This window comes from Buteo buteo, chromosome 2 (genome assembly GCF_964188355.1).
Source record: "Buteo buteo chromosome 2, bButBut1.hap1.1, whole genome shotgun sequence".
NCBI classification, from domain to species: domain Eukaryota; kingdom Metazoa; phylum Chordata; class Aves; order Accipitriformes; family Accipitridae; genus Buteo; species Buteo buteo.
The window spans coordinates 61,046,241-61,073,157 of record NC_134172.1 but is presented as its reverse complement, the minus strand read 5'-3'; the positions used below and the strand labels follow the sequence as shown (position 1 = coordinate 61,073,157).

The 26,917-nt window shown below is 41.5% G+C and overlaps 1 protein-coding gene across 2 annotated transcripts in view; it reads left to right on the top strand.

Moving 5' to 3' along the window:
* Window positions 1-26,917, top strand: part of BMPER (BMP binding endothelial regulator) — a 155,867-nt gene that overhangs the window by 10,377 nt on the left and 118,573 nt on the right. For both annotated transcript variants that reach the window (XM_075057040.1, XM_075057031.1), the window contains exons 3-4: window positions 14,340-14,439; window positions 25,875-25,957. In XM_075057040.1, the coding sequence (XP_074913141.1) occupies window positions 14,340-14,439; window positions 25,875-25,957 (183 nt within the window). The remainder of the gene's footprint in view (window positions 1-14,339; window positions 14,440-25,874; window positions 25,958-26,917) is intronic.

Genomic DNA, 26,917 nt, shown 5'->3' with positions numbered 1-26,917 from the left:
CAAAAGATGGAAATGTGGTAAAATGCCATTTAGAAAAATGATGCAAAAGATCTGATGTTTTCCCTGACAAATTGAAGTCCTGTTTTTTCTGAGTCTCTGTTTTAAGTAAACCTTTTTGCAAAGCTTCAATGTTAAAGATTGAATCAAGTCTTCTTTAACTCTGCCTTAGAGCTATGCTTGCATGGTTACACTGCATTTGCTCCTGAGCAGGCCTAGTTCACATAGGGCATCTGCAGTCGGTCGCATGGTAGCAATGCTGCCTTATGTATGCGTAAACCCCAACCTGCCGTGTTGAAGCTTCCTGTAAATCTGATATTTAGGGCAAATTCCTCAACCACATAGACACTTGCATTTCAGTTTTAAATTTCTCCATGCCGAGCACTGTGTTGGTTTCAATGTCCGGAGCTGCGCCAGACTTGAGAAGTTGAAGACTGCCATTTCTACTACTTCATACCAAAAAACAGGTAGTGCTCAGCCCTGGGCTGCTAAGGTGCTCAGCCAGTAACCCTAGGCTCCCCTGTTGGCTGCAGGGCCAGCTGTTGCTTTCTCCAGATGGCCATGGTACGGCTCACCTCCTCTTTCATGGCTAAAGATCTCACTTGAGGCATGGAAGCAGAAGCTCTGCACTCCTCCTTACCCGGGGGGATGCAAGCCAATGTGTTGTAGAGCCCTGGCCAGGAAAATCAGATTTCTGACAGCTCATAGGCTAAAAGTTGTGTGTTTTGGGTTTTGTTTTCTTGTTTCGTTTTTTTTTTAGCTGCTCCTGACATCTTTATATTCAATTATATTAAGTGGCTTCAATGGGAATTGGATCTTCCCTAAGGTTTGGAACCATCGAAATGTATTCTGATGGCCAGCTAGAGTCATACATTTGCATCTGTTTTTCTGGTTTGTCTTATGATTTATTAGTGGCTGAAGAATAACAGACCTTTATTGTCCTGAGGTTGTCTCCTCCTTTTTTCTGTCTGGGTGGTGATGTGCAGTTGAGGCATGGTTTGGGAGAGATGGGGAAGAGCTGATAAACAACTGCTCTAAGGCTACGTAGTGGTTACAATCTGATTGTGCCAGTTAGTGAAACACCTCCAGGTTGTGCTGCTTGGAAATCGTTGGGGTGGGAAGGAGCCAGGCAGGGTGGCTGGGCTTGAGATAAGGCTATTAGCTGAAGGATTGCCTGTGGGACCTAAAATACTGATAAGAGCAGCAGGCTCTCCTATGACAGGGAGACTATTGATTATTTGCTTGTAACAGAGAATATTTTTTTTCTGTACGTGGCAGTGCACAGCTGATCATATTTAGCACTTAACACACATGCACACCCCTCCCCCCCCCCAGCCCCAAATACTCAGTTCTGGGGTGAGGTGGAGCATTTAACTAGGTTAGGTGGATTGGTGATTCAATCTGGCAAATGCTTTTGATTAAAATACATGAAAGAAATTATGCTGGCAGACAGAATGCAAAGCATACAAGCTTTTTAGCCTGTAAACCAAGGGTTGGTGGATGGGTTGTTTGTAAATGCAGTGGATAAAAAATTCTGGACAATTAAAATCATTTCCATTAAAATGTTGATGGTGCAGTAGTGCTAGAAACCTGTTTAACAGATGCATGCTTGAGGCATAGTTTGTCTATGATCTAAATGCATTAAGTATTTCTGGAGAAACTTGCTGATGTGGACATTTAACATGCAAAATAGTGCACTGACACTGAACCAGAGCTTGTGCAACATGAAAATGTGGGGGAAACAGAAGCAGCATGCAATTTGTATAGCTTCTGGAAAAATGTATATGTCTGATTTAACTTGGCAAGGTTTCCAATCCTCAAGCAAAACTATTTGACCCCCAAATCAATCTGAAGCAGAAATTTAAAAAATATCTAGAACTCTAGGCCATGATAGTAAGAAATTTGAGTGATTTTATGTACTTCTTGTTACATGAAGGGTACATATTTGGTGACTGGAACTGTATATAATCATTTTAGTATAAAATTAGTATCTTTGATGTCATCAGGTTTCTCTGCATAATTAAACCAGTGCGCATATGGAAACATACAAAGGTGGGAGCCAAAAAGGGAAAAAGGAAGCAAATCACCTACAACAAAAGGGAGGTTTGCTGGAAGGCAGCCATCTGGAGAGATGAGTAGGCAGCTCCAGCCTGTTCACTGGGCATTAGCTCTTACATATAAGACAGCACAAAAACTACTGGTGAGACAGAGCTTTAGTTGAGAGGATGTGGATGTGATGTGACTCCAGAAAAACTATATATGACTGTGGAACCAGAGGTCTGAAAGGATTTTAAGCATCTTCTAGAGACTTAATATTACTGCTGTGTGTTTGTGGATAACTTGTGACTGTGGCCATAAGGTACTGTTACCATCAAAGGATTTAGGTTAACCCACTGAATAGTGCTTATGTTGGGCTGTCGGCCCAAGTAGCCCATGCTAACTATCTCATCTCCTCCATGGAGAGGACAACACAGAACAGGGATTTCTTACAGCTGACATGCTGAGCAGAGAGCCGAGAGGAGTTGCTGAGTACGAGGCCTTACCCTAAACCCCTCTCTCTGTTTTGGGGCTGAGTACCTCATGCTGTGCCATTCAGGGTTCACTGCTCTGACCTGGGTGACAGGAGCATCTCCTCTTACGTCATATAGCTTAGTATGGAGGCTGTGGGAGAAAAGCAGTTTACTGTCAAGTATATCAAGAGTCATTGATGCAGAGATTAATGATCTCATCTTGGTCAGGAAATCTCCCGCTCTCCTCTAGGCTAAAGAAGTGTGTTTCAATTGCCCATGTCAAACACAGCAGTGTGGACTGGCTGGATGGAACATTGTTCCTCTTCCAGCCCAGATCGGACTGTGACTTGGCAATGAGGGCATTCTCTAATTGCAGAGGAAGGTACAGTTAATAAAAAAATAAAGTTTCCAAGACCTCAAGTGGATACTTTTTAGTTTTCTTCAGTTCAACCCTAGGTTCTTATTTTTACATGGCACTTGAGTCTCTCATCATAAAGAGCCCTTCTTATGCTAAAGGTGTGAAACCTTTGGATTTCAGACCATCTTTCTCCCTCCCCCGTGTTTTCCCCCCTCGGCTGCCTGTGTAGTAGCATTGCTGCCTGATTTCTTGCTCTTCAAAGAGAACAGTGCTGTCCCACACAATGAAATCATCTCTGGCTGCCTCGTGAGTGCTGTGGACTTCGAGCCAGGCATAATCCCTTTTCTGACATTTGAGTCTCATTAATTGGGTTAACAAGATGCTATCTGCACTCGATACTTACGTAAATATAACCTGCTTGCAAAGGTCTCAATGGCACCTGATATATCACACTGCCTTTACATCTATCAAAAGGTACCACTGCAGGAGTCACTTCCAAAAGCAGGTTGTGTTCTCAGTCCCATGGGTCCCTTTATAAGCCGTAAGAAATGCTGGTGGTCAAGGCCAACCATTCAGATGTCTTTAAAGTGTCCCACTGGTGACCGAAAATCACTTTGTCAAGATGACAAATGGCTTGTGCATACCCTGTTCACCTTAAAGCTTCACTCTAATGTCAGCTCCATTTACTTGTCAGAAACAGGTATTTTTTTTACTTCCAGCAGTGCAAATAGGGCAGGGGAAAAGAAGGAGGGAAGGGAACATAGGCGGAGGAAAAATCTGCTTGTATGGCTTCTATCCAATGTATTATTATAGTTGAGATTTGCAAGCTTTGGACATAACAGAATCTGTTTGTTTTTACATGTGCAAAACAGAAAGAAGGGAATTTGCTTTTCAGAAGTGAGAACTGTCCCTGCAGGGCTATGATTATGCAAAAATATGTTTTAACCACTGGATTTTTCAAGCAGAAAGTGGTTGTGCAATGTTATTTTCTTATTTTGGACAGCAAACTTCTTTCCAGAGCAACATTCAAAAATAACAGTTTAATTAACTGTGGGTCTACCCAGTACATAGGGCATTGTACATGTGTCTGCGCTGAAGAGCTCAGCTCAAACCTCTGAACTCATGTGGGTGGTTTCATTGACTGCAGTGGTATTGTCATGTGGCTAAGTGATCACTGCTATGAATGAGGGCTGCTACATCTCACCCAAAAGCAGTGAGAGCCAGGCCACAAAATATGGTCAAAGTCAGCTCAAGGACTGTGAAAGTGACTTTGACAGCTTTGGCTTTTAGTTTTCTCTCAATGACTTCCACATCGCTTTTGCTTAGTTCACAAGTCAAAATACGCTTTTTCTCCTAGTAGCTACAGTGTTGGCTGAAGTTTTGAAAGTCACAATCTAACTTAATTTGCCGGTTGATCGCAACAAAGGAAAGCTTATTCCACCTTCCCTTCCTTCTTTGCATTTGATGGAAGCTTTGCATCCATCAGAAGTTTGAGCAGATATGAAGTATAAACACATAGAAATGAGATGTGTCAAATAAAACATCATTGTGGCATAGTTTTTTCTGACTAAATTCTCCCGTGACCTTGAGCCTTCTCTTGCTGGCACCAGCTGGATGAAGCCTGCTTGACGATGACTGCTGCCACAAGCTGTCCATCAGCTAGGATTCTTGGCTGCCCCTCCAAGATTTTACTAGCATGGAGCAGTTGCAGCAAAAAGAAGTGAGCCCCTGTGAGTTGAAGGTGGCATTAAAAGACCTCGAAAGTTCTTGCCCCCTTCAAGGAGTCCTGCGTGAAATGCTCTTGGTCCTTGCCTCTTCCTAATCTTCTCTATAGAAACTGACAAGCTGGGGGCTGCCCCTTCCCTCTGCAGACCGCCATGAATAACCTCCTCTTTTTTTACTAATACCACTGTGTAGCATAGGCAAGATCATGTAAGAAAACACACGTGGGGTCAGTGCTCAGTTTTCTTGCAAGTTCATTAAAACAGCAGTGTCTGGAGGCCTCTTGCCTAAATAATTTTATAATAGAAAACAAACTCTTGTTGCTCTCTTTTGGGCTACTATTTTTATTTGGTTGTTGTTCCTCAAGTGTTTTGGTCCTATCTCAAAACTTGCTCCAATTAAATGAAGAGGGGATTTTTTTTGGTGCTTTCCAGTTTAAAAGCTGTGCTACTACTGCAAAAGTTCTAGGACACCTCTGGATTATGAAAACTAGGATTGACAGGGATTTTTCTGATGAAATAACATTAAAAAAAACAGTGTGTAGATTAAAAATTTGGAAGAAAATAGAAAACCCTCCCCCTTCCCTCCCCTAGCTGAGCTCTCCTGTTGCTGCTTCTGGCATGCATCACATCTTTGAGGATACAGTATCATGAGAAAACTGTCACTTGGTGATGTATTAGGGTAATATATCATGAGAGCATCGTTTCTTTAGAGGATATGGGCATTAAAAGACATGATTCTGGCCAGACAGAGCAGCAGGGGACCTTGCTTTTTTTTCTTCCCTTTTCTTTAATCTAGCCCTGTTTTTGTGTTGTACAGAAGTGAGTTTCTTCATGGGATATGACTTGTTGCAGAGTAAGTTAGGAGGCCCATTGGGCTTTTTAAACTCTTTAAGAAGTACATGGCCTCAAGGGCTGCTTTGTTCAAAGTTTTTAGAACAGGCTCAAGCCCAAAAGTCGAGCATTTGTCACTGCCTAAATCTCTAGTGTAAGGGTTGATTAAGCAGACTTCAGACAGAAAAGGCAATAAAGATGCAATGACAGGTAACTATTGTTTGGATAATATATTTGTAGATTTAGCCTATCAAAATGTGATGAAATTATATTTATAAAGAAACAGTCAATGCACCTCTTTTAAGTAAATGTCAAATGAAGTTTTAATTCACATCAGTAGAAGAAAAATTGCTATTGGTCAGTATTCAGTCTGTAATAGAAGATATAGTTATCTCATCCAAAAATAAGGTTTCTGAACTATGGACTCTGGTTTTGATGTACTCTTTTTTATTGTTTTCATGGTTTTGTTTTTCTCTCATTGGCAATGTCTGCCGGGAAGTAAGCTGAACACAGTCTATAGGACCGGAATGGCAGTAGTTAAGAAACAAAAATAGAGTATTTTTAGGACACTTTTTTTGATGGGACTGAGTTAATTTTTGCGATGGGACAGAATGTGACACCGTGGCTTGATCTAAAACTTGTTGTATTCAAATGATTAATAATTTATTTTAAACCTTTGGCACAATCTGCTTTACCCTCTATGAAATCATCTTCATAATTCATCAGTGCCATCTTCAATGGTTTTTTGGGCTAGAATTTACTTACAGAGTTTTCAGACTAATTTGGCTTGGGGATGATATGAGCAAACTTCTACTTCTCCAGGCCATCCTATGGCACTTAAGGGGAGTCAGCAGAGCAGCATGCTCCAAGAGCTAATACACCTGGGACAGTGATGCTGTCTTCATCTGCTGACTTCAGCTGTGTGCGGGTGGCCTCTGGATCAAACTAAGGCAGTGGAAGATTTTAGGGCTCTTAGCTGCTCATCTGTTCTCTGGGAGAATGAACTTTGCTGCATCAGCTTCAGTCAGGGTAAACCAGGCTAGGCTGGATCACGCTTTTAAGGTCACTCAATTAGCTCAAAATGAGTTGGGCAGTGATCATCTGAAAAGTTTTGCTGGCTGATCTGAGTGACTGGGAACATCCAGCAAGGGGTAGATCGTAAGCTCATAGGGTTGGGTCAGTGAGCTGTAACCTTTTCCAGCAGCACAGATACAGGTTTGCACCCTGAGCTTCAAATTGACAGGTATTGCCTGTCACTACTGTTTTCTTAGGTATTGGCATCAGATTTAGGTGACTGATAGTTAATACTAATTCTTTATTGACACGTAGAAAAAACATTAATTGTTTGTTTAAAAACATATTTAAAATTCACAGAAAAAGCTGCAAATTTTAAATGCACACGTCTTGTGAAATGCAAAGGTGTGGTCTCCCACAAGAAGCCCAGTGCAAACCCCTTCTCTGAAACCTGGCTCCTAGATTACTAACGGTAGTTTTTTGGACTACAGTACAAACTGGTGGGAACCTGTGAAGACTGTGTCTCTTATTGCTAGAAGACCATCACGCTATTCTGTTGACAGGTAAAGAGTTTTGCCTTTAACAGCTGAAGAACTGTAATCCCAAGTAGCACTTGGAGGTTGAGATGGAGGCAGGGAGACTGAGAGCTAAGCGGTCTGGATCCTGCTCTGGCTTTCCCGCTGACTTAATCTGCAATTATGGTCATTTTGTCTGGCTGTGTCTACTTTGTCGATAAGCTCACTGGTGCAGGCATGTACTCCTTGCATGTGCTTACACGACATCTGATGTAATGGGACCCTGATCTCAGCTGCAGCTTTAGCAGTTGCATTAATGCAAACAAATACAAGAGGAAGAGAGCACTTTCTTTTCACCATATAATAGTGCAGTGGGCTGCTGTCAGGGAGTGTCGGGATTGCAGTGGGCCACCGAGGTCACTTTCCTCATGCTGGTGAACGTCATTAAGCACAGTGGAAAAAAAATAAATCAGTTCAGTCTATAATGGGTTGTGAGTGATGTGTCCTGAATGACTTGCACATACTCACGTCTTCCTTACAGCAGTGGGGAATACCCAATTGCTGTGAAATTCAGTGTCATCTTTCAGCAGCGTTGTTGTTTTAATCATCTTTCCTAGGAAGTGGGGAGAGCTTGAATCATGAAGGGGGTGGTTGATGCTGGCTGAGCACCACTGCAGGGAGACCTGCAGCCGCCTCCCTGCTTGCCCTCAGAATGGCCAGAGAAGCTAAAGAGATTACAAGGATGAGAAGATAAATTGGAGGCTACTGAGTGCTCTGCTCAAAAAAAGGAAAGAGAGACTCTGTGGACTGAACTGGCATATTTTGTTCCTCACGAAATACCATCATTTGCATCTAATGCAATTCATGCTGAACTCGCAGTCACGTTGTGCCATGGGCAAGGACCTAATGCTGAAAGTACCGAAGCATATGTTTCACTCCAGTGAGCTGTCCCATTGAAATTGAAGACACTCTTAAAATAATAGGACTTTTCTCTCTGTGGGGTGAAGCATATGCCTTGGTGTTTGTAGGTGTATGTGGGTAAACAGAGAGAACTGTATCATTTTGCAGAGAACAGACATTGTTTCACAGGGAAATATTTTTTCCACGAAATCGTTTTTGTTATTGTACCCACAAAATTTATTTTTGCAAAGGGAAAAAAACCCAACAGATAATTGGAGGGGAACAAGGGAAATGAGACCTTTCTCTCATCTCCCTTGACAGTGGTTCAAAATGCCTGCAAACATCTCTCCTTGGGGAGTGGTGTATCCTCCCTGAAGCCAAATTGTGCAGCTCTTGCTCAGGCAGAGGAATGTTCATGGAAGACAGCAGTCCCACAGTATTAGCAAGGATTGCTTGCTTGTATCAACTCCGCCAGTTAAAGGGAAGTTTGTAAATCGGACCTGAGACAGCAAGTTCCAGGCAGGAGTGCCAAAGAAGCAAGGGTACTATTTTCAGAAAGCGCCTCAGGATTTGTCTAGACCATGAGTTATGCACGTGTCTGAGCCTGTTCTCAAGTACAAGTTGGCCCAACATCGGGGTTGTCTGCACGTAACCCTAGGTGCAGGCACATGCTTGGGAGCCAGTTGCTCCCAAGCTTTGCTGAGGGACAGAGCCTTTGGCCAGTGCTGGCCCAAACCTTTGCTCCTGTGGCCTGCGTGGTCTGAGTGAGGCTCCGTGCACTTGAGTGCACTTGTTTCATTAATTTTAAATGGCTTTTTCTTCTCCTAAGGTCATATCTACATATTTGAAAGCTGCATCCCAAATTCCCCAGGGGTAACTTTTGCCATTGTTTGAAAATTGTTGTTGTTTTGGTGGATGATCCCACAAGCTTCTCCTGGCAGAAACTTAAGGACACTCTGAACTACTTGGTGAGGAGTCCTATCAGAGTTACTAGTGGGACTGTGATGAAGAATGGTAAAAAATGAATGTTTTCAGGATTAGCCATTAATGGTAGTTCATATTTCTACCTAATCTGTCTCTGTTGCCTTTTTTTTTTTCTCTCCACAGCCTTTTTTGGTTAAAGGAAAGTTTAAGCTACATTTTTCCTATTCGATATAAATAGTTAATAACCTCAGGATATCAGAAATGCAATGCGAGCCTCCTAAAAGCATTTTCAATACATAAAAAGGCAAAAAAAAAAAAAAAAGAAAAAAACAACAGACTCTCACCATGGAAATCTAGCCCCCTGAGAACCCGCATCTGCAAGGACTTCAGCAGCCAGCTGTGACAGCACAACAGTGGGCTCAGGGTACCACTGATGGAGGCACGCCTTGGTACAGCCCTGAAGAAATGAAGTGGACTCAGAGGTTTTTTGTCCTCTTCCAAGCTAAATCTAGGTTGAAAAGAGCCATCCTCCTGGTGGCTGCTGTGAGCCGGCAGGAGCCCAGTGGGGAACCCTGTAGAAAGTTGGCTGCGGCTTCCAAGCTGTGGTTTGGCACACATCCTCTCCAAGACCTCTGCCAAATATTCAGATTTCTTTTTAGTGTTTTTTTTTTTTCTTTTTCTTTTCATGTTGGCATTTTATTTAACTGTACCACATGAGTTTAAGGCCATTAGTTTGATATACTTTGTCACCAGAATGGGCTATTTTGTGTGGAGTTCTTTGATGGAAGGTAAAAATACGAGGTGTATGTAGAAGGTGAACAAATTGTGTTGAGAGGGGGTTGTAATAAAGGTAACATGAAGCAGTAACACTGGTATTAGGTCTGGTTAGTGTATCTCTCCTGTATGGGAATTTGACATCACCTTTGCATGCCAAGTTAAAGAGACCTTTGGGTTCCACTGGCAAAGCATGGGAGAGGGGAGAAACGTGGGCACCCAACAAAACTTTCTGATCTTTCCCCAAAAGCATTAAAACATGCATTCTGCAGGAGTCGGGCTTGGTGAGCACAGGAGAGGAGTCTGGGATGATCCTCCAGCACTTCTCTAAATTTTCCTTTCCGAGGGAGTCTGGGATTCCAGTGTGAACCCTTTGCCGAGCTGAGCGCTGACTGGGGAGTTGCGTCAGCTCTGGCAGCATTGTTCTGGATCAGCCTGACCTCTTTTAAAAAAATATGTATTTTTCCAACACTAACAAAAACCTTAGCTGAAGTCCTCTCCCTTTCTGTGTGTGTGCCTGAGCACTAAATTAGGAAAAAAAAAAAAAATTCCAGATGTGAATCTATAAACCGTCTGTTTAAAATAACTATTGTTCAGGACTATAATTAAAAGTTATTTATTATGAATCTTGGGATCCTATTATGGATTTGACTGACTCCCAGGTTTCTGATTTAGCAAACGGTTTATGTATTTATGAGCCATGTGTCTCTTCCATACTTCTCGGTGCCAGAGTGCATGTCCTTTAAACAAAAGGAAAAAAATCCCCTACTCTCCCATAACTGTTGGCTTCTGAATGTTGCCGTCTAAGAAGTTTTCTCTTAATAACAGCAAAAATCAAAGTATCTGAGAGCTTTCAACAACTCCAGAGACACTCTTGACAACACAGATGGAGGTTTGGTTATACAGCTCTCTTGCATGCAGCTACTTAGCGACTTTTTAAATGTATAGCTGGGACAAGTAATGAAATGTTATGATTACTGGGGGTAGAAGGGGACATATTTGGAAGGAAAGGATTTGTTGCTGAAGTCCATTTGCTCTCATCCTCCGCTTTGTCCTTGTGAAATGGAAGGGAAGGAGGCAGCAGAATTGAAAGAAGCGGATGAACAGTAGACATTAAGAGCAGTGTTTTGGGCGACAGGGTGAAGTAAAAAAAAAAGCTCCCAATGACAATTGCTCTTTATCTTTGTACTTTTACACCCAGTGGGCCTAGGAGATCTGCACTGGATAATGCCTGACTGCAGTAGACTAAACAATGATTTACCAGCCCTGTTTTATCTGCCGCTGTCCTATGATTGATCAGCATGGTACATTAACCCTTTCCTCCACATCTGCTGGCCTAGTTTTCCACAAGATGCAGCACTGAGATAAAACAACAGGATTTTTGGAAGAATGTTGGGATTAAATCCAGTCCTAGAAGCAGCAAGAGGCACTTGGATGCACTTCCCCAGAGCTATGCTCATCTCTTTGTAGTACAAGAGGGATTTTGCTGTGAAGACTACGCCAGGGCAGTGTGTTGCAATTGTGGCTCTACCATAAGTTTGTTCAGCAAAAAGCCCCTAAAGGACTGGTGGGGGCTGCAGCCCTGAGCGATGCTGTACCTCGCACCCTGGAAGAGCGGCCCAGCCCCGATGGCAGGGAGTTAGGCACCTCGGGGTGGCATCTGAAACAGCCACTTTCTGAGCCATCTGGGGCTTGCCTGTAGTACCAGCTAGAGAGGAGGAACATGAGCTTTGCAAATCCCACCCCACTTAAGTGCTTAGCTGTCCTTCTCGTGCTGGCAAAGATTGGCTCTATTTACCTGGGATACACAGACCTGTCCCTGCAGGCAGGAGAATGCAGCTTGTCCTCCAAGGGACAGAGCTGTTCTTGCTCTTTTCTTTAAAAAAAAAAAAAAAGGCAGGGGGATGGTGGTGAATGTGGCACCTCCTGCCCACCTTTTAGCCCCATGCTGTAACAACTCATCTTTGAGATGGTGATCCAGGGTCAGTGCCCTCCACGTCCAGAGGCAATTCAAAGATTCATCTCCTGCTTTCCCCACAAGCATCTTCACTGTCAGGACTGGTGGCTTTTGGGAGCACAAGGAACAAGCCCCTCTTCTGCTCAAGCTGGGACACTGAGCAGCAAGTAGTTCAAGGTCTACTGGGTTAGAAAAAGGAAACATGAATCTGTAGCCTACTGCTTACGACACCCTCCAAGGGGGAAGGACCTTTCAGTTCCCCTCGCTGCACTGTGGGCAGCTAATGTTCTTTACGTGGAACATCTGCTTAACGTAAAACAGCCCTTGGCACCAGGACATGAACTCCAAAATCTTCCCTCCCAGAAAACCTCCTGCTGATAAAATGTACACCCTGGCTCAGTTTTGCTTTCTCTTTCCAGTTACTTCCATCCTCGCCTGTAATGCAGGTCCTGAGTTTGGGGTTGACCCACTAGCATTGCTGGTGATAAGGGAAGAAGAGCAAGATCCAAATTTGGCAGCCCCCCCGGGTTGGCTCAATGGTACCAAACTCATCACCGGCAGGGAAGATTTCTGATTTAAGTGGTGTGGGGCAAACAGGAGGCTTTTACTTGTGAACAGTAACTAGCAAGTATCTCCTGTTTGAAATATGTGTGTTGGGGTCATCCTTAGGAACATTTTGCATTGCCAACAAGAAACAACCACGTCAGGATGTACCTGAGGGCAGAGGGAGGCAGCCGGTGCTCAGGGGAGAGGGCGAGAAGCTGCCTGGGGAAGCTGGGCTGCATGAGACATTTTTCCCCAGGAGTCCCCTGGGAATCAGGGAACAAAAAAACATACAGAGCTGTGTTTTACTTCTCATCCGTCTTGCTACCATCCGTGATAATAATCTCTTCCTTTGAAGAGGGAGTCCGATGGGTAGGTGCCTGCCAGACCCCCTGATGTGTGACAGCATGCAGGAGAAATATTCCATTTGTAGCCCCCTGATGTGGGTCCAGCCCAGCTCGGTTGTCCCAGAAGGGCACCATGCATCTCGTAGAGGTCCACGATGCATGCTACAGCTGGGTAAATGATGATCTCCAAAGGAACGTACTCTAAACTGGATCTTGCCCTTCCTTCAAACCCACTTTCCTACAGATAAAGGTAATGGGGCCACTAGGCTTATTAAATCTTCCCTTGAGCAAACTCTCATTAAAGAGAATCAGATCTTAGCAGAACCCTTTAAAATACAGACTGTTTGTAGCTGATTTGATAATCTTGATTCTGCTGCCTTTCAACAGGCTTTATGGAGGCAAAGTCAGGGAGCACTATGTTCACGTAAAGGGAACCAAGATTTCACCCTGCGTTCTAAAAAGAAGCTGTTGAGCCAGCGGCACTGCTGTGCCATGGCTGCTTTGTGCCAGTCCAGAGCTACAGACCTGCCATAAGTTCAGTTTAACTTGCCAGTTAAATTGCATTTATGGCTGCTTTGCACTGCTGGAGTGATGCAAAGCAGCCAGCACGTAGCAGTGACTAGTGGTGGGTGACATGGCTTTTTACAGTAGTTGTTTGTGTCACTGCAGCTGGGTTTTAGGGCCTGATTCTCATTTGCTGATTTCACACTGGCTTGGTGAGAGTGAGTCCTCATTTACACTGATAAGATTGAAGTGCCTTTATAGTTCCCATCAGATCAGGCAGTGACTTTGAAGAAAATAAACCTCTGATTATAGACAAAGAGCTGGAGTGTAATAAAAGTTGTGTGTTATCCTTCACAGGCACCTTGAATAACACCACAAGGAGCAAAAGGGAAAGACTGGCAAGCACAGCTTCTTTTCCTTAAGTTTTATGATTTACATTTTTCTAGCCCTTTGATTTTTTGGTCTCTAATTAAGTCATAAGATTGGGTGAGGTGGGTCCTTGCATCTACGAGATGGCCACCTGTGTCACTTAATGAACTGAGCTACTAATTATAGGTGGAGATGACTTCAGAGGGCTACTTTCAGTCAGGAATTTCAAGTAGCAAAATTTTACTGAAAGAAACGCCCAAAGTATTTGTTTTCTGCCCTTTTTTAAAGGCAGGGATAACCAGAAGGTTGACACCACAGGGGCAAGGCAGGCTATAAATAGAATATTTCTCCTGTCTGCTGTCACACATCCTCTATTGACATTCCTTAATGTGATCAATGTGCTCTTTGGCCTTGGCCATTGCTGGCTTTTTGCCATAGAAAGATGACACTATAATGTACAGTGATTCCACCTGCTTGTGGTGTTTCATTGATTCTCAACATCTTGAGGAGAAAGATGAATTACAGTAGTCTCTTTTCCAGTATAGTACATAGTAAACTCTTTTGAAGGACCTCTAGGTAGCTAGGTAATACCGCTAGCTAAAAATTACTTTCAGCAGTGGCAGAGAGTTTTGTTTTCTCTGAGGTCACCACCTCTTCCTCAGCCGTCTGTCCTTTTGTCACCATGAGAAATGATTCCTGAGCTGTGCGGTTCATGGGGCAGCACCTCAAGACCCCGAGGATATTTTAACAAGCGTGTCGTGTAACTACTTGTTCATTTAAGTGGATTTCTTCAGTGGGGCACATTTTCTGTACTATGGTGGGTAGCAGTCATGAATTGCCACCTAAGTGGAGTTTAAACACCATTTACTTGGACTCCTGGATAATTCAGAGACTGTTTTCTACTGTGTTCCTTCAAGGGGAAAAAGATGTTTTGAATCACAAAGACCTCTCCTGAAGCGAAAAAGCAGATTGCTAGCCTCACATTTTATTTTCTGAATTGCAAGAAATGGTAGTCATGGATTTGGCTTGCTTGCAATAGCTTTTGTCTAATATTTTTTTTTCTTTTTTCCAGAATAAGGAAGTGACCTGCAAAAGGGAGAAGTGTCCGATGCTCTCCAAGGACTGTGCTCTCGTCATTAAACAGAGAGGAGCTTGCTGTGAGCGTTGCAAAGGTGCGGTTCCCTTCCTGTTGTTTCCCTCTTTTTAAAATGTTATCAGTTCACATTTATGTTGCCAGAGATAAGACAAAGTTGGGAGCTTCTCAGGTGGGACTTGGCTGTCACCAGAGGCTAGAAAAGGGTAGTAACCATAATTGAAATAAATACATTTACAAAGCTGGTGAAGATGCAAAAATTCACATACTCATCTTGTAATTATTAGTTCTTGTGCAGTGACAGTCCTTTAGAAATACACATTTATTGTACTTCATTGGTATGTTGTCAGTCTTTTGAGAGGTATCTCCTGTTATAACTTTATCAGAAATATTTTGGGTCACCATCAATCGGCTAGTAGTCACCAGTCAATAGGAATTCCTTAAACTTTTTATGTGGTTGGACAGAATACGAATAATGCTTCTGAGTAATAAAGAGCAGAGTAATTATCCATGACTACTTCTACTTCTTCTCACAGTAGAAACAAACCAATCAAATTCTATTCATTTTACTAAATATTTCCTGATTTAAATAACAATATTGTGGATGTTTTTATTAATGCCAAAATGGGCAACAATCTGAACATTATACATTTATTTATTGACCAACACAGCTTCCAAGGTCTTTAGAATGAGATAATTATCAAATATAAAAAAATTAATAAATGAATTGTATAAGCATGCATGGCATATTACTACCATGCTTATCCACATGAAAAATGTGTAAGTAGATGAGGTTGAAAACTAGTCTTTTTTTTTGTATCAATGCAGTAAGTAATATGCTTTAAACCACTAATTTTGCTGAGGGACTGCTGATGCAATCGATGAGGTGGAGAATGTCAGATTCAGACAGCTTTACTTTTCTTTATTTTTCGCTGTTGTTTAATTCCCCAGTGGTAATAGAGTGGTTTTGAGAGGGAGATAGGATAGGATAAATTGTTGGGAAATGTAAATATTATTGCTGTCCCAGAGGAAATACAAATGCAGGAAAAAGGATTATGCTTGAATTCAGATGGAGGAGACATATGATGGATATGTGTTTTTCCTAGATGGTTGCAGAGGTGTGTTAGCTGCTGTGCTCATGATTTGCTTCTGCGCTGCAACTTTGGAATAGGTTTGGCAAGCCCCAATTCAAAGATTTATCTAGAAGTCTGACACTTAAAAGAAAAGGAAATGAACTGGAAAAAAAAATTAAAGCATTACTAAACCAGTAAGAATTTGTAGTTACAGATTTTACATAAATTAAATGTAATTTATTTCTTTTGTCAAATTGTGTTTAGTGTCAGCTTTATAGCAAAAGATTCCTAAGTGTTGGTTTGATTAGGCTGGAGGTTGATTTTTCATTTCCTTAATGGGATGTGTCATTGGTCAATGGTTTGAAAATTTTATATACATATATATGCATATACGCATGCATGCATACAAAATGATTCTACACTAAAAGAAAATTAATGTTTCAAAGTTGAGGATACAGATATTATTTTAATATGTTATTTTAATTCAGACTCCTTGTAAGTTTTTCAGTTTATCCTGAACTGGGGTGAGCACCTACAGAACATTATTAATAGGATTGAGCCTGGCATCTGCAAATTGGTATGCCTGACATCTCTAATGGGAAAATTAATAGAAATGGTTCAAAAATAGAATTAGGAGGCACATGGATATTTGCAATATAAGGGGGAAGAGTTACGTCTTACAAAGATGTTAGAGTCCTTTGAATATATCAATAAGTATATGGACAGAGAGATCCAACTAATAGGCATCCAACAAGATCCCTCACCAAAAGCTACTGAAGAAACTAAGCAGCCCTGAGTTTGTAGAGAAACTCTTCTCATCAACAAATAACTAACAGGTGGTGACAATGAATGGTTATTTTTGTAATGGAAAAAGGTTACCAGCAGATCCTTGCAAATATCTTAGACTTGTCAACATGCTCAGAAATGATCTAGAAAAGGGGTGAACAGGGATAGAAAGTTTGCTGATGATAAACTGATCTCTTTAGCATAGTAAAGGAGGAAGGCTGCCTGCAAGCAGTTGCAGGAGGTTCTTAGGACACCGAACAACTGATGACAAAATGGCAAAGGAAGTTAACGTGGATGGGAGTAAAAGGGTGCACAAGGGACAAAACAGTCCTAACTTTACAAATATAATACTGGGCTCTGCGTTGACAATTACGGATTAACAACTGTTTCTCGGTGTTACAAAAGATACCTCTGTGGCAGGATCAGCTCAAACCCCAGTAGGTCTCCAAAGGGAAAACTGGATGTTGGGTTTATTAGGAGAGGAGCAGGGTACAACCCAAAATGTCCAGTTATCCCTCTGTGTGAGTCTGTGGTGTGCTCACTGTGGGAATACCAGGTAGGCTGCTTAATCTTGCTCCTCTGGAGGCTAAAGTATAGCTGTGGAGTTTGCCCTGTGTTTTTTACTTTCCTCTGGGTGTCTGTTATTGGCTGCTATCAGAGATAGGATACTTGGCTGGAAGGATGTTTGATCTGATCTAAGATGGCATTTTCTATGCGCTTAAGATGCAAGAAGAGCTTTAAATTTCAGAATTTTTTTTAAAAAAAGGCTCTTGAGGGCTTAATTTTCAAAGTAAATGTGAAATTTCTGAGTAAGTTTTTCTGCTCTTTCTGAAAGGTAAATCAAAATATACACCCATATAACTATAGCAGTCCCGACACCACACATTGTCACCAGGTTGTTCTAGTGCCATGGGAAGAGAGGCTGGTGGAGCCATCTCTGACCCTGGGGAGGCTGCTTGTTCTCCTGCTGCTGTGAATGCTGCTGAAGCTCCTGCTCTGTTCTATTCAAAATCTGAAGTGAGTGTCCCATGTGCAGTATTTGGGGAATCAAGGGTGCGAACACCAGCCTGGCCGCGTAGCACTTCAGCTGCTCCCTTTGGTGTCCCAGCAGCTCCCCAGCACTCCCTGCGTGGAGTTCAGCTGCAGCCAGGACTTGGCCCTGCAGTGCTTGTTCTCAGTTACTATTTTGTCAAGCTGCCAGAGTGCCCATAGGGAATGCAAGCAGGAAAAGGAAAACAGGGATTTTTAAATATTTTTTTTTTACTGGTTGCATTTCATCTAAACATGAACAAAATGTTACAAAGAAAAGACATCAGAACCTGGTGGCTTTTTTCTTGGCTTCATTCCCAAAGCCTAGAAAAAGCTTAATCAGGCCTTACGGGCTCTTGCCAGCTCTCTTGATAGCTTCACATCCTCCCATTATCTTGTGAAGAAATGAATGAATGAATGGATGAATGGCTGCTGTCATTTGAGTCATCAGGCGGATAACATCAAGACCAGAGGGTATGTTTCCAGAACTGGCTTGTGTATGAAGGAAAGTACCACTCATGAGTCATTTGTGACATTGCTGCCAGGATATTTTATTCTATTATGAGGAGTGCACAAGGACTGGGTATGTAGGCTCAGTATCCCTGACAGCAAAGAAATAGTCTGAAATGAAGAAATACTATATGCCTGCAACAGTGCATCCAGCTGAACTCCCATGTTTAGAGCTTTGCATATAGGAGAAATGGAATTGTTGGTAGAGAATTTTTCCTGCAAATGGTTGTGTGCTGAGCATAACTCCCTTGCTTCCATTTGGGTATTTGTATGCTACGTAGATAATTTCTAGCACTTTTAAAATTTTTCTTAATAAATAAAAAAGTAAGAAACAGCAGCAACAGCTTTTGCCATCAGAAAATTTACTGTGGTGGAAACAATACGTTATCCCTCACATATTAAAAGATTTGGCTTTACTTAAGATTTTAATACTCCAGACTAGCAATGTGTTTTAACACTATTCTTGACTTTAGGCCCTTAGGACCTTGGATAGTAAAGTCGGTGGGGCAAGGCTGTCTCTTGCTGTGTGTTTGTGCAAAGTCTAGAACAGAGAAATGTGGGCCCATAATTATGGCCCCCTGCTGCAAGGAGAATGCAAACAAGTAAGTATAATACTGAAAATTTTCAGTGAGATTATTCTTCTGGCAGATACTTACTGTAGTTTATAAAACATACTATATTCCTTTAGCATACTATTCACTTTGAAAATATTAAAAAATTAAGCCCTCTTATTACTTTAGTATAGGATAAATAGGCCACTTTTCATCTCTCATTTTATTTAATACTTTTAATGAAAACATATGAGATGACTGAGATTATAGAAATAGATTTGGCAGCATTTTCTTATTTAGTTGGATGGAGACCTGTCACTTGGATATAGAGCTCTCTACACCTCTAATAATAAGTTATTTGCTCTCTGAAGAGGTGGTATTACTGGCTCAGGGCTGCATAAAGTTTGCATTTCTAAAATTGTGCACCACAGTCTACTCTCTTATCCTAAGAATCTGAATTTTCTATGGATGTGCAAAGACAAAATTAGTGGGTATTTGTTACAACAGATAAGATTTGTTCTGAAGTTTCTTTCACTTTTGTTCTGAAGTTTCTTTCACTTGCCATGTGCAATTTTGCTTTTTCTGCCCTTGTTAACTTTTGAGAGTTACTGTGGAGTTTTTTGTTGTGTGTTTGGTTTTTTTTTAATTAATTAATGATCTTAGAGGTTCATGTGCTATGCTCCACTGATCTGGAGTCTACCAGAGAATAGAATCACAGCCCAGGCAACAGCAGTGCTAGTTCCTCTGAATATTGACTATCCAAAGCTATCGTAGTTAATTGCGCATTTCTTGGAAAGGATATAAAATATTATGGTTGAGGATTGCAGCCAATTTCAACTATTAGGGCTGGCTTGGAAAGGAAGTTAGAGGGAGGTTATGAGTTTATCAGTGTTTGGCTACTCTACTAACGCCCTGCAGGAGCCATACATACACATGGAACTTTGTTCGCGTGTGGACACCCCTAGTATGAGATACCCGATACCAGTTTGGTGCCCTGCTGTAAGACAGATCGGGGGGCCTTTGTGTGGGGCCCTGATGGGGCACTGTGACTTGCAGCCCATCCTCACATGCTCTAAGGCAAGCTTTCAGACACAAGGGTGCAACCTAATACATGGATGGAGGAGGATGGGTTGGGAAGATAATTATGTATCTTCCTACTAAAACCTCTTTCACCTTCATCTGCATTATCTAGTCCTGGCATCTATCAGAGACTGGTTATGGAAAGAGATGGTTTGGGGACATAATCAAGTTTAACTTTTCTCTTGGCCTTTCAGTCTCTTCATAATGTGCTCCAGCTCTGAACCAGGAGGCCTGTTTCTTGAGGCTGGAGGTACAGGTTTGTCTCAACATTCATTCAGTTTCTAGCTTTGTATTTCAAGTAAAGGCAGGGATTTTGAAGCAGTAACATATCCGCTAAGGACAGTGTCATCCAGCATCATCATGGTGCCAGCTTTGATTACTTCTGGTTATGCCTAAGAAAAGGTCTTTGTCTCTCCATCCTTCCTTTGAGTTAAATCTCTTACAAAGGTCTTAGCACATACATTTCATCCTTTGAATATCTGGTGTATACTGTCGTGTACAGTAGCACCTCAAATTTCAGATTTTCTTATTACCTTGGTTAATATAATTTTCCATTTATGTAAGAAGCTTTTAATGAACTGTCTTGTCATGTTGTCATAAATACTTTTGCCATGTCAAACATTCAGTTACCCAGACTTTTACAATCACAGAGAAGTTGTTCAAGACACTTGTATTAGAAAATAGCACGAGACTTCCGTGGTGATACGTGGATGCCTTTGTACCTTGTGTGTGGACATTGTGTCCGTGCAGCAAAGTAAAAGGAAACTGAAGACCGGGATAGAGGCTTCCCACAACATGATAAACATCTTAGGACACTTAATACTGGAATAAGAATTTCTTTTACTGTTTAACTTTCAAGCTGTAAGCTGTACTGATCATGAATGATTTTGCTGGTGTGAAGAAAATGGGTATACATGGCAAGTAATTGTGTCACCAAGCAACATCATTCATGACACTGCTCCTAACCACGAGACGTCACAGTTCTCCAGCTGCCAGGCTTGGCAAGCACATCAAGTATGAGCTCAAGATTCAATGGTAGCTCTAACTGTATGGCATTTTGGATCACGAGGTTCTTATGGACCCTGCAGAGAGACTTTTTCCCCCCTATATATATATTTGTGAAACACAAGGCATTTGGGAAGGTGAAATTCCATTCCAGTAAGGCGCAGGGGGCAAAAAACAGCACTGGGAGGAGTTGATGTCTTTGTTTCTGCTGCTGTTTGCTCAGTGACTATAAGATGCTTTGCATCATATGCCTGTGAACTTGCAGTCCCAGCACAGCTCACCCCCATGGCCACTTCACTCTGCTGTGTTGTATGCCCTTTAGACGGCCCCTGCGCCTTGCATCCCTTGGGTATTGTAATTGCAATGGCTCAGCTGCAAATAGGTTTGATTGTACTCAGTTACAGAGGAGAGAGTTGGATTTTCACTGTTTAGAATTAGACTTAACAAGCATGGGAGATTTTGCATACATTTTCATGCTTCTGTGTTGACAAATGAAGACCAGGGTTACCCAATAGGAAGTTTAATTTTCCAGTAGCTGTCAATGGCTTTGCAATCATTAAGACATATGAAAATATATTTATAATAGGTGTATGTGTGATTCACAGTTCTTTTATTTTGGCCAACAGATTTCATGCCAGGGAAATACTGCAGCATGTGCAAGTTATTGTTTGGGTTTTTTTTTTTTTGAAGGTGGGGGTGGGGGTTTTTTTGGCTAGAACTGGTATTTAGTGTTAGCATGCCTGGATACCCCCCTGAGGATTAATTTATCAAACACTAAATAAAACATGTCTTCTGACTGTTTTCTTTTTCCTAATGTTTATTTTCAATGCCAATAGAGAGGTTACTTTTTTAAAATAGAAAATGAAGGGAAAGCAAAAAAAAAGACTTAATAGGAGAAGAAAGATGCTGAAGAAATGAGGGATGGGGAGCCAGTCTGTTGTGCACCAATCTATCACTTTCTCTTGGGAGAATAAGGAAATGACTTGTCTATAAAATTCTCATTATCCTAAAAATAAGCAAAAATCTCTTCTGGAATCTTATTAGGCAATGTCAATTTGAGTAATAAAGGCTTCTTTTTAATGAACTCCTGAGGACACTGGTTGAGCTTTAGCACTACTAAACTGTCTCTTACAGTCAATTTCCCTGTCTTCATGATACTGTTCTGTGCTGGGATGTCTGGGGAAGAAAAAAAGGAATGTTACTGGATTTGGAAAGACAACTGGCTTCCTGATTGTCAACTTGTCCACATGCCAATAACAAAATCTGCTATAATTTGCCTCTTTTGTTATTCCAGTCCAATTCCATGTGAGGATGCTTGTTTTGGAATTAAATTGCTCTCTTTCAAATTAAATCAGCCAAAAGTTGGTTTATTATGTTTGAAACTAAGGTGCTCAAGTAAGGCATGCACAACATTGAAAAAAAGTAGCTAAATTAGTAAATTAGAAGTGATTTAACTATTTTATCATAATTTTTTATGCAGAATGACTGAAGTCTAGAGGACCATTTTGCCTTGATGAGGTGACTAGAAGGTAATTAGCAGTTTCCACTGCATATACAACAATTGACCAACTTCAAAGTATTTAGTGGTTTGGTTTGATTCAGATAAGCAACTTTCAGTTTCCATATTTATCCAGGACTTATCTGAACTATTTGGGTTGAAGTAGGTAGTAGGAACAAAACCTACAACTAACTGAAAGTTAATATTTTACATTAATAAAACACCAGCTATTCTTAAAGGAAGAAGCAGGAAGAACTAAAAAATTAGGACGCACTCCTTGACTGATATGAATCACCTTAGCTCCATTACAATTGGAATAGACCACTGATAGTTAACTTTTGTATGTGGAATCCTAAAGCTTTTCCTTATGGGGTATATGTCACGGGATCAAATTTACCTATTAATGTTGAATATGTTACTTTTCATGTACTCAGAACATTCTCAGGTTTTTCAGGTTCCCCTCTTGAAAGCTTCCTCCGTAGCCTTTTCTTTTTAAGTTTTGTTTTAAGTATGTATTCAGGCAGAATTAAGTGGCTGGCATTTAAAGTGATTGTGCTAAGTTCTGATCTTTCTTGATTTATTCTTTTCTCCTGCTCTCCCTTTCAAATAGTGGATGGAGACAGTAAGTTAATGTAATAATATTTCCAAAGGGAATTAAAATGGCTTTTAGGAACTTGAAGTATGTTCCGCTGTACTCTATTGTAGAAGTTGACATCAGGGACTTTGCTGATGCCTTTGGACATGAGATACTCAACAACTGCTACTTTCCAAGCCAAATATGGTGGACCTTTGACTATGGGCAAGCTAGAACGGCTTGACTGAGTTGGCACATGGAGCAAGGCAGGTTTCACTAAGTTGAATATGGGTTAGGCTCATAAACTCCCATGCTACGAGCAGGTGGGCTAGGAAAGTCCGGGTGTGTGTTTGCAGGTGTCAGCTGAAAGATTTGTACATTAAAAGTGAGGTTCAGAAAAACTAGCTGGTATGTCGGCTTTGTTTCTTTTTTCTTTTGAAGAATGAGTGGTGGGTGCAGCTCTGGGGTGTCCAATGGCCAGAGTGTCAGGGCACGCCTCCAGGCAGAGATAGGTTAAAATTTCACCTGGAGATTATAAAGCACTTCCTTTCTTGCCCTCTTCAGTTTGCCTGACATTCAGCCTTCCCCCAGCTCTCACCAAGTCTGCTTGTGTTACTGGCTAACTCTGCCTTCCTTTGTGCACTTTTCTTCAACTGAGCATCTGCTGAAATCCAGCTCCCACCGTGCCTCACGTTGGTGCTTGCATGGTGCTTCTCGGTCTCCCTTATGCAATCTGCTGGCCTGTGCCAAAGCTCAAGAGCAGTCTTCCTGCCTCCAGTGCTTCAGCGGACTTTTCCATCCTGGTCTCCATTTCTAAATTTCCTTTTTGCTGCCTGCAGGCTCTCTCTGACATGGTTACTTCTGGTGTGCCATCCCCCAGTGCTGACAGCACCACGTATCAGCGATGGGCATGGCTTGCAGGCAGGTGGAGTTTGGCTCCCCCCTTCTTTCCTCAGGGACAATGGCTGGTGCTGCAGGGCAGAGGATTTTGTAGTGTAGCTTGGATATGCACTTCAAGCGAGAGCAGTGGTGCATGGATGCACCACCTTCATGCTTTCTCGATCAGACTAATCCTTGAACTGAAAATTTCAGTTTAAGATGCACATCTGTACGTGCAGATTACCCCAGGGTCATTAGCTTTCTTACAGAGGAAACATTTTAAATTAAAAAACATAGCTGGTGAGCAAATATGCAAGGTATTTTGCAGTTGCTAGTTTCCAGCCTGGCCCTTGATTATGCATAGTGCTGAAGATACCAGACCCATCTGGTAAAACACGCACACAGATATTTAACAGCACAGCTCAGTCCATCTTGACTGTCCAGCACATGTGTAAACTCTTTCTTGGACTGGGACCAGTATGCCAGTATGGCCTGAGCTTCTGCAACTTCAGGATGCTAAAACACATTGAGCAGGCTCTGTTATTCATCAGTGTTTGCAGTGAGCAGTAAGTGAGACTGTGCTACAAGATTAGCTCTGTGTTTTTCAGAATGGGACTTCAAAATGCATAAGAGGAATATGGGGCTTCATGATCCTCTCAACATGTTGGTCTGCATGTGTGAGAGCTCACACAGAACTGTATCTAAGACGCTGAGAATCTGAGCTTTCCATTATTATTCAAAATTGCTTCACAGGGGCTTTGCTACATAAAAAAATGTAAGATTCAGATGTATACTTTGTACCTTTCAATATTTGTCAAAGATTAAATTATCACAGCCAGCTCTTAGACTACTGATCAAGTCTTTCAAAAACATACCTGAAAAACATACCCAGCTAGGTAAGTGAAATAGCCATAGCATCTGCAAATTTCTCCTGTGTTGCTCTGTATTTAGCCTCGAAAAAATCTCTGAATACTGCAAATTCTGAAATACAAGTCTTTTGTTGTTTAAGATCTGAACTGGAGGCAGTTAACACATTTGTAAATGATCTTTATATATCAGGTTTCCTTTAACTTTTGGGTTGAATTCAAAATGATTTTGTGGGGATTTTAAGTTCCTCAGCAGTTCAGAACTGTCACCCTCAAGTTTTCTTATACAGTGGGCTCAAAAATTTGCTGGTGTAGGGCTGATAACTTGCCTTTATTTTTAGAAGGCCATAAAATGTAGCCCAAAGCAGTTCAGGATAGTGCACCCTACACAGCAGAGAATGACTTAGAGTAGCTGCTGAGCTAGGGTGTGGAAAGAGAATGGTGCCGTGGGCATTGTTTGACTGATTGTAATTTTGTGCTTGGTGACTCTATGTATATGTCTGTGTTTTGGAGTCTCTGGCAAGACTCCTGTTGGTTTCATGGGCTCTTTGATCAAGCTCATTTTGAATAAAATAGACTAGGAAAAAACCCTTAGAGCAGTAAATGGAAAATGGGCATTTTTTCCTGCAGAACATGGGGTATGTGTTGCTTCTAAAGTTTTTTTTCAGAAACACTTTAGCTCTCGAAAGAATTAATTTTTTTAATTGAAACAATTTGGTATTAATAGATTAACTCTTTTAAAACAAATATTTTATTTCCACTTAGTATGTCTTTTCTAGTTTTGTTTTTCTGGTGAGTTATTTTATTCTTTTCTTTGTGTTCCTTTTTGGTTTTACCTTTTGCAAAATACCAGAAAACAGTGAAAGAGTGGGAAGGGAAACTAGTAGGAACATGTAATAAAAAATGTGAAAATTAATGTTTGGGGTTTTTTTCCAAATGGCTCAATGAAACTTCATTTTGCACAAAAAATGCGTGCTGATCCTGTGCATGGTCAAACCAACCTATTTTCTGTTAACAAAGTTGTCATATAACACACAAAGACATATGAAGCCAAACCCTGTGGGACTTCAAAATGTCCCCAACTCAGAGATTCCCCACCCCTACAGAAGAGCTTGATGGCTTTTAGTTTATGTGGATGTTGATCCCTTCTGTCATGAAAGTGGAAAGATATAAAGGAGGAGCAGCTCTGCCGATGTCAGTTCATCCATGCTGAGCTGTGCTGGCTGAAGAGCTTTCCCGGGGGTTTTGGTTAATGGATGAGGATAGCATGGCCAGGCTGAATAATGAGTATTTCCAGCTCTTCTCTTACCCTCTCTCCTCTCTTTCCCCTTTCCAGTGCATGAGTGGCTGAGCAGCTCCTGAATGGACTGCAGAATAAGCACTGACATCCATTTTTAGGTAAATTGTCACAGACTTTGGTTTGTCTTGAATGGTTGTAGTTTGGCCAGTCCCGCATGAGCAGCAGATGTCCAGGGCAGTGGTGCTGCCAGCCCTCCCAGGACACGATCCTTCTTGTCAGTCCCAGCTCTCAGCTCTACCTCTTCTGTTAACCCAAGAGAGAGGATGGGTCACATTTAGGACGCTGCTCTGTGGTCCTCAGCAGCAGCCTCCCACGAGATCATTGCGTTCAGCTGAACTGACCTGTTTCTGTCTCTTCCTCTAGATTGCAGTTTTGGAGGAAATACGTACAACAGCTCTATGAAGTGGCACCTCGCTAGCAATCCCTGTGTTACATACCAGTGCCAGGTAAGGATGTCATCAGCATTGTACTACTTGAGTTGTGGGCTTTTCCCATGAAATTCTGAGCCTTTTTTTATCCAATCCAAATCACCTGAATTATTCTATACCCAAAGTACAATACGGACTTTGCATTTAACGTAGTTTAAACCCACTCAGATGTGGCCAGCGATAACCAAGCATCCAGAAGGATAGGTTTTATATGACTTGAGTACCATGATACCCAAACATTGCTGAAGGAGAGGTATGCAGCCATGCCATTTCCCGCTGTCTTGACCTTAAAATAAATCCTCTTTATTTCAGCATGCTAAGCCTTTTGTGAGATACAAATTATTATTTTAGTAATTGGACACTTTTGTGTGTATGTGTCCATGGGTTTTACCTGGGATGTTCTTTAAGAGAAAGCCACAACCAAATTTTCTTTTCCTGGGCTCTTGCACTGTTAACACAGTGGTATTTTTGGTAGCTTGCCTATCTGCATCCACAACATTTGCAAGATTGTCCATTTTCAGGCACAAACCAAGTAATTACGTAGGGAATTTTAGTTTCTGTCTGTGAACAGGTCTGCCATTTTTGCTGACAATTTGATCTGGTTTTAATAATAACACTCAGGCAGCTATTAAGAATTGCAACTGTTGGAAAGAGGAGAGATGAATGAGTATGAAGAGCTTCTACAAGCAGGAGAAGAGAGTTTCAAGACTTTTCTCTTTTTCTGTGATACTTCTGCTCTATGAAACCCGCCCACATTTTTAAAGACAAGTACACTGAGAAGAATGAAGCTGCAGCAGCAGTATTCTGTATCCTTGCACTTAATGAAAAGATATTCATGATCTGAATTTAGATACTCTTATCACTACTGGCTACATGAAATGAGCAATTCTTTATTGCCTGTTTCATTGTCTAAATGCAAAACTGGTAGATCCTGTTTACCCTAGATCCAGCCATTTAAAAACCAGGTTTCCCTTGCTT